The sequence below is a fragment of the Patagioenas fasciata genome, chromosome 3 (genome assembly GCF_037038585.1).
Source record: "Patagioenas fasciata isolate bPatFas1 chromosome 3, bPatFas1.hap1, whole genome shotgun sequence".
Lineage (NCBI taxonomy): Eukaryota > Metazoa > Chordata > Aves > Columbiformes > Columbidae > Patagioenas > Patagioenas fasciata.
Window position 1 is genome coordinate 56,454,939 of NC_092522.1, and position 19,536 is coordinate 56,474,474.

General features: G+C 36.9%; 1 protein-coding gene across 3 annotated transcripts in view; it reads right to left on the reverse strand.

Moving 5' to 3' along the window:
* Positions 1–19,536, reverse strand: part of SHPRH (SNF2 histone linker PHD RING helicase) — a 56,412-nt gene that overhangs the window by 22,012 nt on the left and 14,864 nt on the right. For all 3 annotated transcript variants that reach the window (XR_011738343.1, XM_065834688.2, XM_071806385.1), the window contains exons 10-20: positions 17,314–17,565; positions 16,446–16,524; positions 14,325–14,488; positions 13,978–14,234; positions 11,352–11,473; positions 8,565–8,653; positions 6,716–6,808; positions 5,805–5,912; positions 4,700–4,842; positions 1,206–1,379; positions 816–878 (exon numbers count right to left, since the gene is read on the reverse strand). Coding sequence is in view for 2 of the 3 variants with exons in the window: in XM_065834688.2 (XP_065690760.1) it covers positions 816–878; positions 1,206–1,379; positions 4,700–4,842; positions 5,805–5,912; positions 6,716–6,808; positions 8,565–8,653; positions 11,352–11,473; positions 13,978–14,234; positions 14,325–14,488; positions 16,446–16,524; positions 17,314–17,565 (1,544 nt within the window). In the remaining variant the exon portion in view is untranslated. The remainder of the gene's footprint in view (positions 1–815; positions 879–1,205; positions 1,380–4,699; positions 4,843–5,804; positions 5,913–6,715; positions 6,809–8,564; positions 8,654–11,351; positions 11,474–13,977; positions 14,235–14,324; positions 14,489–16,445; positions 16,525–17,313; positions 17,566–19,536) is intronic.

Consider the following 19,536-nt stretch of genomic DNA (forward strand, 5'->3'; position numbering starts at 1 on the left):
AGTTAAAACTCTGATGCAAAATTTGCTGTGTATTGCACTCTTTCAGAACACTACAGCTTCCCAGTTCTCTCCTTGACAAACAATGCTAATTCAGAAATACACTAACATTTCCTAATGATTCCAGCAATCATTACATAAGAGAGCTTGCACTGGTAAGGACTTTTCAAAATGTTTTCTCAGTGACCTCAAGATTTTTTAATCCAATTTTGACATGGTGGGGGCTATGAGAGACGGAAGTCAAAGAGAAACCATACATAGGGCTGTAATCTATACCTCTCAGTATTGTTCACTACGCATATTTCTCTCACACCATATGTGGGTGCAGCCCTTCTTCCAGCTCACAGCTGCAGTCATGTCTGAAATCTCCTCTCTCACTGTGGCTTTAGCCAAATTTTGTTACTTCACAAGTTATACAGAATTAAAAAAAAATATGAATGAGTATGGTATTATACCATTTGCAACCCGACTGCAAACATTTGCACAAACATTTGCACAAACAGGAATATGTGTTTGGTTAGTATACTTGTATTTATACATCACTTTCTGAACGCTTCAACACTTCATTTCAAATGTATAGTCATATTATAGCAGCTTGAGAAAAAGTGGCATGTGTTTGTTCCTTGCACACTTTTTTTTTCAAATGAAATTTACACAGAAAATTAAACCCGACTAATGAAATTGCTATCAAGGCCACTAGCAAGAAGTTGCTGTAATTTGATCATAAAGTTATTTCATAAAACTTAAAGTATAAAATATAAAACAATCCAACTTCCACATTTTTTAACAGTGAGAAGTATAAAAAGCTATGAACTTACGTATGAGAAAAGAGCTTTGACTCGTATTCTGTGAACAACTCATCAGCCTTACAAAAGACACAGCTGCAATACAGAAGATTGAAAACAAGCACTCAGTATTTCATCAAAAACCAAAGCACTTCCTATAATTCCCAATTCCAACATAAAAACAACCCCAAAGTCGATCAAAAAGAACCATTTAAGAGTTATGTACACTCAATGTAATAACTGACAGGAAAAGGTTTTGTAAGAATAAAACCAAGGTAAGGTCATGGTCCTAACAAATAGCTATCTGTGATATCTCTGTGCATATAGACCCTGAATACAGAAGACTTTAATAACTTCTTATTTCAAATGATGAAAAACTCAATAATACACCTGTAAAGCATGTTTTCTATTTTCAAGACATACTTGTTAAGTGGAAGTCTAACAGGTCGTAAATGGCAGATGGTGGCAGCCTCAATGACCTGCTTAGAGGGAGGGCCTTCCAAGTTTTTCACTGCTTCTCTTACTATCTTTTGGAACTTCTTCACATCCTCCAGCTGGGTTGTGAGCAGGTATTGAAGGCCTCTGCAGTCACGGAATCTGATTTAAATAAAAAGGGAACTAATTGCACACTGAGACATCAAATCAAAACTTAATTCAGTATTTTGAAGTAGAAGACAAATAGCTAAACGGCAATACAGGACCACATAAGAAGTTAATAAATAAATGCTTATTACTACTACACATAATGCTAACTGTTAGGAATCATTCCGTCGTATCTCCTGAGATGATGCCTGGTATCTGTAGGATAGAAAGACTCTTTCCAAGACTTGAGAGATGTGATCGAATATTAGTAGTCAACACCAACCTGAAACTTTCTAGTCCACAATGCAAATATACTAAAGGTAAACAACTACATATACTTACAGTCTTATTTGCATCTGTTGGCCAAACTGATTTTCAGTGCATCTGTGCAACTCACAGCAGACACATGCACCCATCACAAAAATATACTGCATTTTGCAAGTTAGCTTTCAAAGTTAAAGTTACTAAATGGATATGACAGTGAACTATTTTTCTAAAATCTAGATGCCTCTCTTGATTGGAGTGGGAACATGAACACCATTTAAGCACTTCCTGTATTGTGTTTTTACCCTGAGCAGAGGTCTCTTGCCGAGAGTGCAGCCTTCAGACAAGGCCTGGCATTCATATACAAGACAGTGTACTACAAAACTGTGGTTCTACCGCATATGGAAAGTTTGATCCATAATATCGCTTTTGTAAAACGTGGAGAGACTAGCACAGGTTTAACAACACTACTAAAGTTTGTCATTTTAAATTACCTACTTAAGTGGTATGTATTTTAAAATAGACAAGTTTGCCTAACCAGGTAGTCTGAAAAATACATGTAAATCGCAATCATCAGTCTGTTGTCAATACTATCGGTTGCCAAATATTTCACATTTATTAAAATCTCCCACTATACCAACCACCTCTAATACTCAACTAGAGGTAAGGACTAGTTGCTTCCACCGCTGACTAGTAACACTTCATAAGACAGTTTTTTAAGGTTTTAATGAATATGTTAAAAAAAATTAGAAGAAAATAAGTTTTATCCCTATTTTGTAAAATAAATACTGGTATTGCAGGTCACTTTTGCAAACTTACACAACCTGTAAGTAGCAACAATTTCAAAAGACACTTCCTAAATAGTGATTTTCCAGTGATGATAAAAAAAAAAAAATCCAGTATAATACAAGCAAGCGTATAGATGAATGCACAGGCATATGAGCTCAGCATGAACATGCAAACAACCTTTTCCTCAAATTAATTTTGGCCAGAACAAGATGCGATCGTTCTCAAACAACACTTAACCACAAAATGTTCACATCAGACTCACAGCCAGATTGAGGTTGGAAGGGACCTCAGGAGGCTGTTCTGTCCAACCCCTCTCCAGCCATTTAGAGCTGGTTGCCCAGGATTCTGCTCAGCCAGCCTCCAAAGATGGAGGCTCCGCAACTTCACTGTGCAACCTGTGCCAGTGCTCAGTCACCCTCACAGTAGAAAAGTATTTTCTGATGTCCAGAGGGAACTTCCTGTGTTTCAGCTTGTGCCCATTGCTTCTGGTCCTGTCAATGAGCACCACTAAAAAGAGCCTGGCTCCATCTGTTTTGCACCCCCCCTTTAGGTATTTATATACACTGAGAAGATGCCCCCAAACTGCTGAACAGAACCACAGCTCTCTCAGCCTGTCCTTATACAAGAGCTGTTCCAGCCCTTTTGTCATCTTCTTGGCCCTTTGTTGGACTCTCCGTAGCATGTCCATCTCCTTCTACTGGGGAGCCTAGAACTGGACACAGTGTGCTCCAGATGTGACCTCACCAGCACTGAGTAGATGGAAAGGATCACTTCCCTCAACAAGCTGGCAACATTTTGCCTAATGCAGTCCAGGATACCATTAACCTTCTTCACCACAAGGGCACATAGATGGCTCATGGTCAACTTGGTGTCCACCAGAACCCTCCAAGTCCTTTTCTACAAAGCTACTTTCCAGCTGGGTGGTCTCAATATCTATTTTGAGCAGACAGAATTTCCTTCTTCCTTCTCAGCTTAACTCTGAGTTTTGAAGAAAGACGATATAAGGATTTGTTTAACATAATTCTGTTGAATAGTCTAAGTACTGAAAAGTAAAAGCTGTGCTTACTTCCAGCAGGGCAAGGAACTGCCACCTTTTTGGATCTTGTCAACAGAGCAGACATACTGGAGGATCTCTCTTTACATATTTAGTTCAAATCTGTGCATATGTAAAGTATTTAAATACATACATACACACATTTTATACACAGATATTCATATACATATGTATATGCATTTATATACACCTAGTTTTTTATATATATAACAAAAAGAAGTATTTAACTAAAAAAATTATTCAGAAAGACTGTATTCAAGAGCATAAGGATTATTCATGTATCTGAGAAAACTGCCTGAAGTTAAACGGTCTCCCTTTTCTGTGACGAACTTATGGAGCTGAAGCACAGAATGTACAAGAGGAGGCTGGGAGAAAACGCTTTATTCAGCCTTGGTCAGGGTAGACCTTATTGCTTTCTACATCTACCTAACCCAAAGGCACAGAGAAGTCTGAGCCAAACTTTTCTCAAAGGTGCATGACAAAAGGACAAGAGACAATGGACAAAAGATGCAACGCATATTAGCTACATTGAAGTTTTTTTTTTTTTTTTCCACAAGGTGGGTCAAAGACTGGAACAGGCTTCACACAAAGGCTGTGAAATCTCTCTCCTTGGAAATACCATAAACCCAACAGAACAAATCTCTGTGCAACCTGCTTGGGCTGAATCGCTGAGGATGGGCCTGGATCTATTGGTCAGAAGTCGATCTAGGCGATCAATCTCCAGACGTCCCCTCCAATCTGTCATTCTATAACTGTACACAACAACAGTGGTACTGTTGCCTCTAACATAAATCTAAACCAAAATTCTTTGCTCAGAAAAACAGTGATGCTATTTTACTGTATTGCACAATGATTTTCTGTTATTTTCTGTCTACTTGCCATTTAAGTAAGTCAATTTCTTTTAGAGGTTACTCAATTTTAATGCAATAAACTTTGAATCTTTCTTGCTCAGCAGTTGCACGAGTACAGAAGACTGCAAAACCACAGAAGATAATAAAAAGGAACATTTTAGAGAAAGTCTGTCTAGGAGAAAACTGGAGTTCTGCTTTTCTTTCCAAGTCTTCGATCTAGTTATACTTTCGGAGGGAGTGTTTTTGGAACTTAATTGCAGCCCAGATGCTCTGAAGCAAAAATTCCTGCTATTTAATTGCAACTGTTAGCAGAAACTGATAAGAGGATGTGAGCAGACTTAACTGTATTCATTAGCCTATTTTAGCTATTCTCTTACTTCTCTGCCATGGAGAGTTTATTAGTCTGCTGTTTGTAGTTGCACGTTATTTCATTTTGCACACGTTGAACAAGCTCTTCATCGATGGCATACTGTATTGCTGTCTGGATGACATCCAACCACCAAGGAGAACCTGAATGTATCTGTATGCAAAAGAACAGATTTATCCATGAACATTCAACAAACAACCAATTTACTCATTGCAGCAAAGATTTACACTGCTCTTTAGACCACACAAACACAGACTGGTAAATTCCACGGAAAGAGGAAGATGACTATGTTTGAAAAATATCCCCTTTCCTGTGTAAGTGAATAAAGGATTAAGAAATTTTCTACATTCCCATCTACTTCTACTAGTTCAAATTGCTTCAGTAGAGTTAGATTCACTGAGGCCATTTACACAGCATAGCCAGAGATATTGTAATCTCCAAGTTTCTCCTTCCTCTCTCCCTCTCAAAAAAAGACAAAAGGATCATTCAATCATAGAAAGCAAGGTCTCTGGGAAATCAACAGAGCAACACTAAAGTGACCTTGTGATTTTAAAAGGTGAAAGAAGATACAGAAGTTTACTTCCTCATGGGCCATTTGCCTAATTTCTTCATCATTTCTTCAGTATCATGCAAATGACAAGCAGCCTTTCAACTCAAGTGTTCACCAATTCATTAAGGGTTTTCACCTACCCATGAAAACTCAATTATCATATTGACTAAACACAATTAAGCCTTAAGCATAATGACTAAATGCATGTCAAAGAACAGTTCATTTGAAAGTAACAAACACCAAACCCTATTAAACTTATTTATCCAAGTTACAAGTGAAACACAGTTAATATAAAAATCAAACATGGTGTTAAATTTTACTAGAATCATGCCACCACGTACTTCTATTTTCAGTCATCTGTTCATCAAGTATTGTGTGCCTCTTTATGTGGGGAACACGGAATATGTTTTGGGGTTCTGTGTGTGTCTGTTGACAATGTGCATGTGCACACTGCCAACTCTAGAACTGCTAGAGATAATAAACAGCTGGAGTTCTGGATAAACAGATGAAAATATTTAAGAAAACCCCAAAATTCAAAGACTAAATACATGTAAGAGGTACCTGCCTTTCTCTGGAGCTCTCGAATGGTCTGAAGAACTGGCTGCAAGGCCTGATGGGCTTCTGCAACTTCTGCATTGGATTTACTCATATAATGCTGCCGAAGTTGTTCTGCCTGCATGGAAGTAAGACTTTAAATTATGCATAACTCATATTTATGAGGAATAATTGAAAATGTAAAAAACTCTCCAGCTGCCTTAATGTTTTAAAATGGCTAGCTGCTTACATGCTACCCACTTTCATTCGTAGGCAATATTTAGCATTATTTTTTTCCTCTAGAATCTAGCCCAAAAATAATTTAAGACAAACAAAGTTCCAACTATGCAATTTTGCTTCTGGACACACCCAAACAACACAATAGGAATACACTGTATTACAAAAAGGAACTGGAATTTAACTCATAATTCTTACTTCTCTGTACATTAAAATATATTGTGCTGAATAAGTAAACAAAAAGATTTCAGAACAATCTGAGAACAGGACAATTTAACTTACCTACGTATAAAACTTATCCATAAAATAACAAGAAAGGTTTAAATTTCATTATTTTTAGATGCATCAGATATAATTTTTTCATTGAAGTTACTTCTGACAGTGGAAACCTCTCTTGGTATGCAGGTCTCTCCACAATATGATCAACACCAGTTTATTTGATATTTTAAAAACTGATAAACAAATAACTTTTTTACAAGTAACATGTACACACATATGCATCTTTCACAATTACATTCTGATTTCATTAGATACCTTTACTTTGTGCATTCTAGGGTGTGTTTGAATCTTCGTTTGCTACTATCAAGATAATTATGCACATAGTAAACCTGAAAGCTATTTAATGTTATTTCTTTAGTTAGAGAAAGTATTGAAAAAAAAAAGTGCTCTTCAAAATACTTTTATATAAAAATGAACAATGTTTACCTCTTCTGCAAGTCGGCTATCACGTAAAGTTGGGGGAATTCCTGGGTGCTTTGCCAACAACAATTCCATCAAGTTGTGTGTAGAATGAAGTCTCTAAATATGCACAAAGTCAACAGCAATCATGAAAAAATACATTGCAATATCTGTGACAGGAAGAGTTTAAACAGCAATGAAAACATACAGCAAGAAATTAGTATTCATTTTAAATTAGCTTTATTTTTTCACTGTTAATCTGGAAGCATCTTATAAAGAAAACAAACATTCTTTTCCTCATTTTACTGAGGTAGGAAATGAAACATTAAAAAGACCTTCTTCAACACCACAAAAGTAAATCAGCAGGCAAGCATGACACCAAGTCATCAGATTCTGTCCTTTACTCAGCCACCTAATTAAAACAGCCCTTGATTATTATGGAAAACAAGTTATTTATCTAAGACCAAATTCTGTTGTAATATCTTTCAGAATATTAAAAGGAGACAATTCACCTAGTCTGTCTGAAGCAAAATAAAGTATAAGGAAAAAACCAGCTCTCAAAGTCTTCAACAATTTTTCATATTTTTAATTTTTCTGAAATTAATGATGACAAAATAAAAAGTGACCGTTTGTTTATTTTTAAGGGAAATAAACTTGATTGTCAATATAAGGCAACCCTATTCCTCTTTCCTAGGCTCACGCCACATATCTCAAACCAGACCCCTAATGTTATGCTGCCTGCATACGTCCCACAAACTCATATGAAGGGCACAAGTTCATGATGCTGGAGGTTGTTCTCACCTCCCGGATTCACTTCACTTCTGCCCTATTAAAATCTCAGCCACTGAGGGGCACTGGCCAGCAGTGGTTTGTCAACATCTTATAGGGCTAAGCCTACACAACTGGGAAGTACTCAGAAGTGTTTTATTACACAAAGGCAATATTAGGAAGTGTACATTTTGAGAAAGAAAAATGCTTTATTGGCTTGCATAATCCAGTAAAACAGCTTAATTAATATCTTGTTATGAGTAGCTTAACAAGTTTACGCTGATATGGCTATGCTAAGCAAAAAATGCCTCTGGGAAGTCACAAAGGAGAAGGAAAAATCAAAGCAGCAAACAAAGCCATCAGATGACCTAATGCAAGATAGTAAAAGAATAACTTCGTGAAGAAAGCAAAGTAAAGAAATAGACAACTGATCACTTCTTATTTATCTCACTTTAACATTTTAAATATCTCGTTACACTTAAGAGAATTTTGGTCAATTTAGAAGTGATATTTCTTGAAATATAAAGAGTTTAGAGAACCACTGGGTTTTTTTAATCAGGAGAATATATTCATATTTTAAACACAGTATTCAAAGCGTATTAATATATTTCTTGAAGAGAAAATTCACTTTGATTCTTTTTGATGTTTTGATGCCCTTTCAGAGAACATCCTCTGCAGTGCAACAATCTCATTACTCTCTATCATTTAGCACGTTAATATTATTCTCAATGCAAACGCAGCATCCTGTATTTGCAGCATGCAATATAGTACCACTAATGTGGGCAGTCACAGTGGGTAGATACAAGTCTAGGAATTCAGTTTGGTAAATTTATCGCACAACAGCAGGTGGAGATCATGCACTGCTTCTGGAATATCATGAAGACTCACAAGGAAAAGTTTCTAGAAATACAGTAGGTTATTTAAAAAAAAAAAAAAAGGAAATGTGAAGGTCACTGGACAGATTCCTATCTAAAGTTTGTGATAATAACAGCAAGCTGGAAGAGTCATTCAGCACACCACTGGGAGGAAGAAAAGACTGACCTGTCAAATTAAAACTAAAGTATTCCAGTTCTTAACTACATCTCTTTACATTTGAATGCTCACTCACTTGCAAGGAATCTGTTTTGAGCTTTTCTTTGTGCTCTTCAGATGATCGTAACACTTCTCTGTACAGCTCTGCAGCCAATGCATATTCTCCTGAATTAAAAAACAGTAACAAAAACATATGCATATTATGTTGGTTTTTAAATGTACAAACAGCCAGGAGAGGCCATCACTCGTAATGTACTAAGATGGCTTCAGAGAGGCTGTACAGTATTTGCTTGTACTTAAGCAAATCTTCACTATTCATTCTTCCACCCAGCACCCTCCCAAAAACCCAACTGTTAAAAAACAGGGAGTATTTTATTTTACAAAGACTAAAGCAGTTTCCAAATAAAATATCTCTTGTGACTCCAAGATCTGTAGACTTCTTGATCTTAAAATATGTATTCACAGTTGCTTAAGTTCAAAAAAATCTCACATGTTGCACTAAGTAAACATCATCTACATCTCACCGCAGTGATGTATTACTAAATTTGTACTGCAAATACATGATTCACTTTCCAGTGAAAGCAATGGAAGTTGTGTCATACTTCAAAAATGCAGAAATGATTAAATACATGCAGCAAGTATAACTACTGATGTAAGCTCCTAACATCACAATTGCTTCTCAGAAAATAGATTCCATAAATTTAAGAAGAAATACAAAATTTAAGCTGCATATGGAAAAGCAGCAAAAAAAGCCCCAAAATTAATCCATTTTTGTTTTATTTTCTCAACTTATGGAAAATTATTTAGCCAGCGATAGTCTAAGAAGACTCTTTAAACACAGAGAAGTACAGGGACATGAAATTAAAGACAGATAACAGGGTAAAACAAAAACCATCTTCCTACCTATCTTGAAGTGTAAACAACTATTTCAACAAGATTCTTACATTGAAACAGTTGCCAGTTGTAAGGGTGTAGTCCTGCAATATACTATTCCCATCACTAGTAACAGGACAAAAGCTATGTGCTGATTTTGCAAGGCATCAAGCTTGAGACTTGTCAGGCATCCTTCAAATTTTTTCTGACCTGTCTAGACAGCTCACTTGGCTTTGCTGTGACAGCAATTTCTCTAATTCCCTAGGTGTCTATGGCTAATTTTTTTTAAACTCTTGTTTATCTTTGTATGGCACAATCACAGCTTTATGTAGGTAACAGTAACAAGCAGTTACTCTACGTAGAATGACATATTTACAACTAACACCATGATGTAGTGTAGAGAAATACAGGACTAGTAACAACAGCAGAGGCCTTGGAAAGTAAAAGATACAGGATGCAGTGTAGAGGAGTACAGCCATGGGATGCTAAGAGATGGTGCACAGGCTTGGCAGCAAACAAGGAAGCCATGGCTATAAACAACTCACCCACAGTCAAAGAAATGCAGACCTAGAGCTGGACAAAACTGGTTTTAGGGGCAACAAAGAGAACAAAGAAATAGTATGTAACATTCATAAAACGTATCATTACACTAAGTTTGGTGTTAAGGTGGAACCGCAGACCCATGAAGAAAGAGAAAGGTGTGCTAGCAAACATAAAACAACCCTCATTGGATCTTTCAGGGAGAAAGAAGAAACCATCAGCACAATCATTCCTCCCAATGAAGAGCTCCAGGTGGAGACAACCAGCCATAGCACTGCCACCACCAGTATGAAACCATTGACCTCAGGACCCAGAGAGGCAGCAGAAAGGTGAACATCAAAGCAGGACAAACAGTAGAAACAAGTAAGTGTGATGATTATTAGTTTTTCACCTGTAACAATTACACTTGGACTAATAACAATTTGACTTGTAAGAGTTCAACTATACTAACAATAAATTAATGGTTTTACTCAAATATAAGGTGCACTTCCTCCTTGCTGATAAAAACGACTGAGTATAACAGTAATGATGAGAGCAGGGAGGGAAGTTATAGACCAGAACTCTGCCTCAGTCCTGCTTTGTTTCTCACCAGATGCGACTTTCACCAATTTGCTTTTCGAAAAAGGCCAAACTTAATTTTTACTACTAGTGTATTTTAAAAGTATGTAATTGTACAGAAATCTTTAAGCACTTAATTCTACCTGAAAAATTTTATGTTAATTCTGCCATCACAACAAAGTATTTCAAACCTATGAACTACAGGCTAAATAGAATCTGAAAGTAATTTCTCTTTAAGGCAAGCAGCAGAACAGGCAGTTTGCTTGCTCTCCTTTTTGAAGCAAGACTTTAACACAAGCTGGAAAAATTCAAGCAATTGGCAAAGACGCTTTTCCTTCACATTCGTGACTAAGTCATTTTAATTTATTATTACTTTGTTTAGTGGGACATTGAAGATAAATATAATTATTTTTGTTCCCGATCCAAAGCTTTTTCCCCCTCTTCAAATAAAACGTATATCGACACAGCTGTATAGCAGGCAGCAGCAGATTCCACAGTCAGCACAGCAGTTTGCATGGCAGGGGACACAAAGGAAGCCCAGAAAGTAGTACTGGTAAAACAAAAGCAGCTTAAGTACTATTACACAAGTATGACATTTTATCCTCCCAGTACACATAGCCTGTAGACTTCAGAGAGAATATAAAACAAAAATTCCAGAAATAGTCTAAGACATCTCAAAGATTCACCAAACTACACCTATTCTTTTCTCCCTCATCTAGAATGAATGTTGTTTTCTGTTACAAACATTGTAACAAGCCACTCTAGTTTCCCAGGATTTCATTATGGCTTTTTCTCTGAATTTAAAAAAGCCACTGGTTTTACATGGTGCCATCTTAACCATAATTAGCCTATCAAAAGGAGTAAATAATATGCTACAGCCATCCAGTCTTACCTTTAATGATATGGATACCAGCTAAGCCATTAAGAGCACACACCAGCTGTCGGTGAGCTTCCTCACACTCTGTTCGACATTTCTTCTGCAGAGATGTAAGCAATTCCTCCATGGTCATGGTGCTGAAATGGAGATTAAATGGCTCAAATTTGAAACAAAACCACAAGACTAAAAAAGTAAAACTGTTACATTGTACAGCATGAAAGATTGTTACATGACTCCAACATACTGTGAAAATGTTTTTGAGATTTATTTACTCATTAAAAAACCCCAGCCATCAGCTTTTCTTGCAGCTAGAGCTTTACGCTACCTCACTTGAGTATATCAAGAGGTTGACATCTAAAAATAGATAGAAAAAAGAAGCAAGAGGAAAATTAGAACTAGGTAAAATAATCCTTCACAGGACAAAATATTTTGCTCCTTCTCTCACAGGGGTGAACTGGAAACAAGCAAAAATAGACCTTATTTTGCTAGAAGCTGTTCAAATAAAAACAGCTATGAAAGACTGCATTTCTCCCCTCTGCTACCAAGCTAAACATGCAAAACAGATGAGGTGCCAAGCTAAAGAGGAAAATGTGTGAAATGAGAACATTGAAGATTTGCAAGTATCATTTTAAACTTCTTTTTCTACATTTGTTTTTAATATTTGTAATTCACGAGAAGAATTTAGTCAGAAGATAATTAGCTTAACATGAAAATACAGGAAATGGAGAGGTAAGAGTGAGAAGCAAGAACAGAGATGAGAAAAGAGAAAGAAAGAAGCACAAAGGATAGCTTGGAGTAAGGCCAAGGGACAAAGAACCCTGGCAGAAAGGAGACTGATGTGAATAGACAGGAGACTAAACTGCAACAGCAGTCTAAAACAGCTGACCTGAGGCTGTTTCTGTGACCAGTTGCTGTGGTGAGACCAGACACTACACCCCTCCCTGAAAATCTACTCTTCAACCTCACTCACCTTCAGGAGAAGCATTTACTATTTGGTGTTTACTGCTCTGGAGTAGAGTAAGAGGTGATGTAACTCTTGTGTTGGCTGAGCCCAAGGTATGCTGGAGGGGTATCCTTGACTAGGCCTTTATTTTACCCTCCTCGCAACCCTGTTCCATTTGCAGAAACTGTTCCTTGAATTTACACCACAGTGTTACACTAAAGCAGGCTTGAAATCAATATAATCGCTGTTCATAACTAGCTGAATTCTGCAGAGGTAATACTGGCAAATACACTCAACACCTGCTGCTCATACTCTGATACTTCTAGCACTACTACTTACCTTTCATTTTTAAAACCATCAGGAGTTTCAAGAAAAATAATAAAAGCAAAAGGATATACACATAAAGTATACATTGTCATACATAGCCTGAGACTACCAAATACGACAAAAAGGAGGTTTTATTCAATTTAACTAGGGAAGCCTAGAAAACTCCATTTTGAAGGCTATATTTTTGCTGAGTAGATGTTCTCATTTACTGCCTTCATTGCACAAGTGGGAGAAAAAAGTAATCTAGCACAGAATATGCTCCAACTCAGCTTTCTTGTTTCAGGTCCGTTTCTCCCATCCATATGCACCAGCATCAACTTTCTTGTTTCAGTAAATTTCTCTTATTCATCAAAGTCCTCACACTGAATTTCTCCATTATTCTCCAACCTATAACCAAAGCCGTGAGCCAAATCTCTCTGTTCTGGGAACATCCACTGTTGCAGCCAAGCTTGGTTCAGAAAAAAAGCTTACATAAATAGTGCTGGGAAACAATTTTTCTTTGTACATATTCGTTGCTAGCTTTTCCACCACAGTTACTAAAGGAGTAAGGACACAAAACTTCATAAAAGGATAGGAAGAGACTGAATAGAATGGATGAACAAGAGCAGAAAACAGTAGGAACAGCACGCCCGGTGTGAAAAGTTTAAGTATTTTCCTACTCATAATTTAAAAAGGAAACAACGCAGACAATGTTCTGAGAGCCTGGAATGGAAACGGCCTGCTCTTTCACAACGCATCTCTAATTGACTGTAAAAGTAGCAGCTACATTTTGCAAAGAGTGCTAGCAACATGCCTTTGGTCTAACAAAGGCTGAGACCGAACTGGTATTTGCAGGGCACTTGTGAGGAAGATGATCTTGAAAGTATGAAAAAAAAAAAAATTGAACAGCTTTCAAGTTTGTTCAAGCTTGGATCTTACAAATTCTGCAGCCTCACATTAACATTTTATTTAAATTAAAGAATTATTTAATTGTTTACTGATTTTGTTCATTGTTCACATTTATGAACATGAGTTTTGTAAGAGACAAAGAAAAAGCAGTGGGCTTATTTAAAACTGAAAAAGAATCTGCTTTGCTTCACACTCAATCTGCCACCTGCAACACCGTGATAGGCATCAACATCATAAGGTTAAAATGTTACTACAAAAGCACCCTGCCTCGCAGTACTACATTCTTTTAACACAAAAACTACCTTACCATCCTACTGCATTCTATTCAGCTTCCGAGGTCAGTTAGCTTCGTGTGGCATAGTTGCACATTTAACTAAAGAAGCTTAAAATTAGGTTTGAGAACTAGAAGATCTTGCACCATTAGGGACAATCATCGTTTTGCTCTGGACAAAGCAAGCCACTTAGGAAGTGCCAGAAATTCACCTTTTCTGTAAGGGCAAGAACTCCCCCCTAACAGCTTGTGGATGACAGCAGGCCTGCCTCAGCCGCAGCAAAGGGTACAGAATAGAGGTCACAGTCCTTCTATCCAGGCTACTAAGCTTAAGAGTCCAGTCAGAAATCTTCCTGAGTTTTGCCAACGCATCCTGGCAGCACACCTCATGCTGGCGATGATAAAAGTGTCTCTCCACAGGAGAAAAGTGAAGCCAATGTACATTTTCTGTCTGAGGGGGGATTTGAATCTGCAATTACAAGAAGAAAATAAGTAATTTGCAAATAAAGCTTTTGATAAATGTTGTTCAGTAATTTTAAAACCCAAAGCTCTTATTTACTTGGTCAATCACATCCTTCTTTGCTGATCTCCACATTATCTTGGCAATTAGACTGTAGAGAGGCCGGGGATTTTTCCTGCAATAAGGTCGATATAAAAGTTGGTCCCACCAATGTTTGACCCAGTAAGGATCAACTCCAAGAAAAAGGACTAATCCATATAGATCTGCCAAGAAAAGAAAGTGGTTTAGTACAATGTTTGTGTTTTAATATCTAACAATATTCCTCCCAAAAACCTCAACTTTCGTACAAAGCTTAGCAGGCATAAAGCAATTACATTCTGGCCATTATCCTTTCCACTTGTTTTCTAGTCATTCCCCCACCAAAATAGCTAATTTGAGGCAGGGGACTAGGTAGGGGAAGGTGGGGTGGGGGTTCTCTCCTTTTGCTAGTGGTCGATTTTCATTGAACTTGATGGAACATAACTATTTGCAATTTCAGGTTTAGTAGAACAGAGCAATGAATTTAAACCTGCTCAGAGCAGAGGCAAGACGCAGAAATTACAAGATTGCATATGGTTAACAGGGTTTGCCAGGTTTTTCTAGAACAATATTGCTCAGTATCATTACTTCATAGCCTGCTGTGCACCAACTGTCTGTTGCCCACCATACTAGAAGTGACTGCAACTCAGAAGACTTTCACTTTTCTACCAATGCAGAAGAAATTAACAAAACTCACTTTTGTTGTTTTCTTCCTAATTGAGAGAATACAGCTTGCCAATTCTGCCCAATTCAGAAACCCATCATTTTGGGCGATGAAATTTAAGGATATACTGACTTTAAGCTTATTTCTAAATCTTATTGGAAAAATACAGAAGCACATGTTTAAATGCTGCATGTGGACAATGCGGAAATAGAAATATACGATGGTATCTTAAAAACAGTTATTCAAAAGATCTGGTGGCTATACTCTTTATTCTGTTAGCTTTATGGTAATTATGGTATTCAGCCAAGAGCCAAAAAAAAATTTCACCCAATACATCATAGACCAGGGCAACAAAAATCCTAAGAATCTCTTCTATGCAGGAAGCGACTGTCTACCCAGCAGTCCTATCCCACTTTATTACAGCAGCGGTGGCACAGATTCAAATTAGTCAGTAGTTTTCATCCCTTGTGTGATGAGGGCTGCATCAGTATAGCCTGAGCACATGGCCAACATGTTTCATGGACAATATGACATTTCAGATACATATTAAATCAATGCTATAATACATAAGGACTTGAACAAGTAAATTGTGACAGTCAAATCAATCACATCCTTCTATATTGTTTGCTTTATTAACTGTGTATTCTCACAACTATTATGTGTATTCTTAATATTAATCTACACTTCCATAATGAATTAATCTACAATATTGACTTCCATAGTAGTTTGGTATCTGAACAATTGTTCACAAATACATACAAATGCTTACACTGATTTATCCACTTTCAAACTCACTACCTCAATGTGTAGCACATATTCCAAAATCCATTAAAGAATACAAGGCTATAAAGAAGTCAGTTTTCTTTTTTTTTTCCTCCTTGTCTCTGTTTGAAGTCTGTCTACAAAAACTGAGTACCTCACAAAAAAGACAACATAAATGACACCTGCTAACATACAGCTCCCTACTCCACACATCTCGATTCATTAAGTCCTTACATAAGGACTTAAAAACAGTTTTATAAAGCTTTACCATGATTTTTAGGATTTATATTCATGGCAGTTGATGCCCACAGCAGTTTATGCAGGGCTACGCAAAAAGCAAATACAGCTTTGCTGTATTTGACAGCTACAAGGATTCTGTAACCAGAGCAGACTGTCTTCAGCTGCAATAGAGAGGGGTTACTATTTACCCACTCTGTTTAGTGAAAACTGAAGAATAGACTTGAGTCAGCTGTTTGACATACTCTGTTCCCCAAAGTATTTGTCTAACTCAGGGAGATAAAAATATTCCAGCTCTACTGTTTTTATATTGATAGATTTATTGATGTCTTCATCACATGCCAAAGGTTTATTGCTTATCAAGTCAGAGTACCTAATGAATTCAGAGCAAAATTAGCAGACTTTTTAACTGCTTCAAACCACTGCTTAAATATCAATGCAAGAAAAACCACAGATGACACTGCTACATAAAACCTCACCTTCTAATCCTCGCTGCACAGGAGTGCCGCTAACACACCAACGATTTATTCCACTTAAACGGAGTGCCATTTCAGCAGCCTAGCAAAAGAAGATAGAACCAATTGTAGGAAAGGAAAAACAAAAAGTGGAACACAGTCTGAAAACACACAGACCTTATTTTTGAGAAGTCCAAACATCTTTTCAGTATGTAAGACTAGCAGACCTATAAGCAGCCTTGGTACAACGTATTATAAAAATGGGTATGAAGTTATTGAGCTTATTTGAGGGTAACGGAGAGCTGATAAAAGTCATATCCACTTGCAAGTAATGAAGTGCAATTAAGGTTTCACAAAAGGCAAACAGTTAGCAAAAGGAACTACCTAAAAAAAAGTCTATAAGCATTATGTAAGTAGCATTTTTGTCCTCCTGCCTTGGGCAAAAATGATGGATGAATACTAATTAAAATAATCTCTCTCTGCAGACGGCAACCCTAGCGTTTGCAGACACATTGCTGACTATTTTAACTTCTAGACCCAAAGGCCATATCTATGCCTCTGAACTATGTCCCCGAACAGGCTAGTGTCTTGTTTGAAACTATCAAACATCACACACAGCATGATGACCCAGTTCTTCAAACTGTCGGTATAGATTATGTTAAATATTTTTTGAGCTGGATATACTTCATAGTCTGCCAAAATTCTAACAGCAGAACCATTTAATAGTCAATATCTCCAACAGAAAATTCCCTTATAAAGAACAAGCTACAAGGACAAACTACCTGACTGCACTGAACGTTAAGAGTGGGAAAGAGAAGTCTACTGTATTATTTACAATAAGCTTGTCAAAACCTTTTCAGGTTAAATAAATGCCTGACTGGGAATGTCATACCTTTGCAGTAGTGCATTCGACCATTTGTGCTTCATCAAGGCAGATCCTCCACCACTCCACTGCTACTAAGGGGCTTGGGATGGCCATGTACCGCTTCTGGTTCCTGAAGCGGCGCCCATCTTCGCTGTTACTGTGGGGTATGTCCACATAGTTCAGCTCAGTGCGGAGGACATCATAGGTGGTGATAACCACCTCCTGCTCTGCCAACATGTGTGGCTGCAAAAAGCCGTGCTTCTTCACACCTTGATATACCTACATGGATTTGTATTCAATAGCAGAATAGCAAAGAATGAAGGTAAGAGGCACTTTTATTAAAGTGCAAAAATACCAGTACAGCTTAACACGTGCATGCTTGGAGAAGTGTTCCTCGTATAATATGAAATAATTCAGAAAGCCTGTACTCATATAGTAGCATGGTGGGAAATTCATACTAGTAACACAGATAATAAATGCAATACAGACATTGATACAAAATTTTTATGTCTACTTATTTATATCTTCATATTTTTTTCTCCTTTGCAGAAAAGAGGACTTCAGTATCTGTTACAATAGTCATTTGTTGCAACAGTCATATGCAAGTTTGAGTATTCCATAATGCTGTACGGAGCAACATTATGTAAGTCAGTGTTATATGTACTGTCCTCTACCATAGAGGTATTACCTTTCTCCCCACCGCCCCAAGAATTTCATGTATGATTAGGCAAAGACAGAAGTATGCAGCAAAGTATTTTAAAACCAGAAATTATACTATGGGTAACTTTTTTTCTACAAAAAGGATTTCTACAGAGACTCATGAAACAGAAAGAGTACCCTAGTAAGGAACAATCCCTGTGCACTGACAGATTATAAAAACCTTTCATATTGACATTTGTTCTTATATCAGAAGTATTTTTCTTATCTCCCTTGGAGTTTAAATAAAAAAATTAAACAAGCTAAACCAAACATTTTACTGTGCATTTCTCCACAGTAGCATCCTATATTTAAAGGAAATACAGTATGTATTATGAGTCCCAATATACTTACAATATCAAAATATGTTAAAATTTCAAATAACATGTGGTACAGCAGAAATATCAAAAAATATTTTTAAAATAGGAGTGTTTTCTCATCTCCAGGATTTTTAGCTACTAAGAGCAATTATTACCAGAGCTATATATCAATCGCCTTTTCTCCCTTCTTACACAAGCTTCTTTCTTCGCTCCCAAATCAACTCAGGAACCTACTTCAAAATTACATGCATCCATTGTTTACTTTAAGATTTTTATCATCAGCTACTTCTTACCACTTATCTATTAATATCAATCACGATATTAAACAGATAAGGCTTTCTTCTTACAGATACAGGAATATCCCTATCGTTTTAGAAAGAATCTCTATTCTAGTCTCATCTTCAGATAGCTAGCATCTTTCTAGTCCTCTCTCATTTTGCAAGTTCATGATTTATTATATAAACACTAACCAAGATAGTCCATTCTTGTCTGCAACCGCCTACAAACACTTTTACCATTTAAGAAAATCGCACCATCTTTCCAGCCCCTCGTAGTGTCACAAACTTTAATGCTCTCTTAACTCATGCAACTAATAGTTAAAAATACCAAAATTAAGGTGATTCTGTAAAACCTTAGTTGATTGCCTCCCACTTTACCCCTTGATGATCAGCGCATGATTTCACTGTTAATTTCATTGTTACTGTACTTTTCCTTCCAGTAATAATTTTCCTCTACTTTTGTGCATAAGGCACCAGAATTTCTGTCAACTGAAAGTAACCCTTGCAGAAAATTTCTGTTCAGCCCCAGAGTGTGACAACAGAGCATGTGCACGCAGGTCAATGCATGTGAACTACAGAGAGAGAATGGAAAGGGGAAAAGGGAAAAATGAGCACGGTCACTGAAGCAACTGTTAAGAAGAAAAAATAGCTGTCCAAGTCTAATGATCTCTTCCAAGTATTTATGAACAGATTTTACGGAGGTTTATAACTTGGCTAAGTTTTAGTTGTTTTCACAGCAGCAGGAAAAGACAACCTGCCACAAAGCAAGACTTACTGACAAATTTTAATTTCTTGTTCTATTACATAAAACCATAAGAACTTTCCATGGGTTGTCAGCAGTTGGAAGAATAAAAAACACCCTTCGCACGCAATGCAAAGCCTGTTAACATGGAAAACTGGTTCTTTGAAACATCTGCACTATTTTAATTTTAACTTTACAGAAAAAAAAAACCATT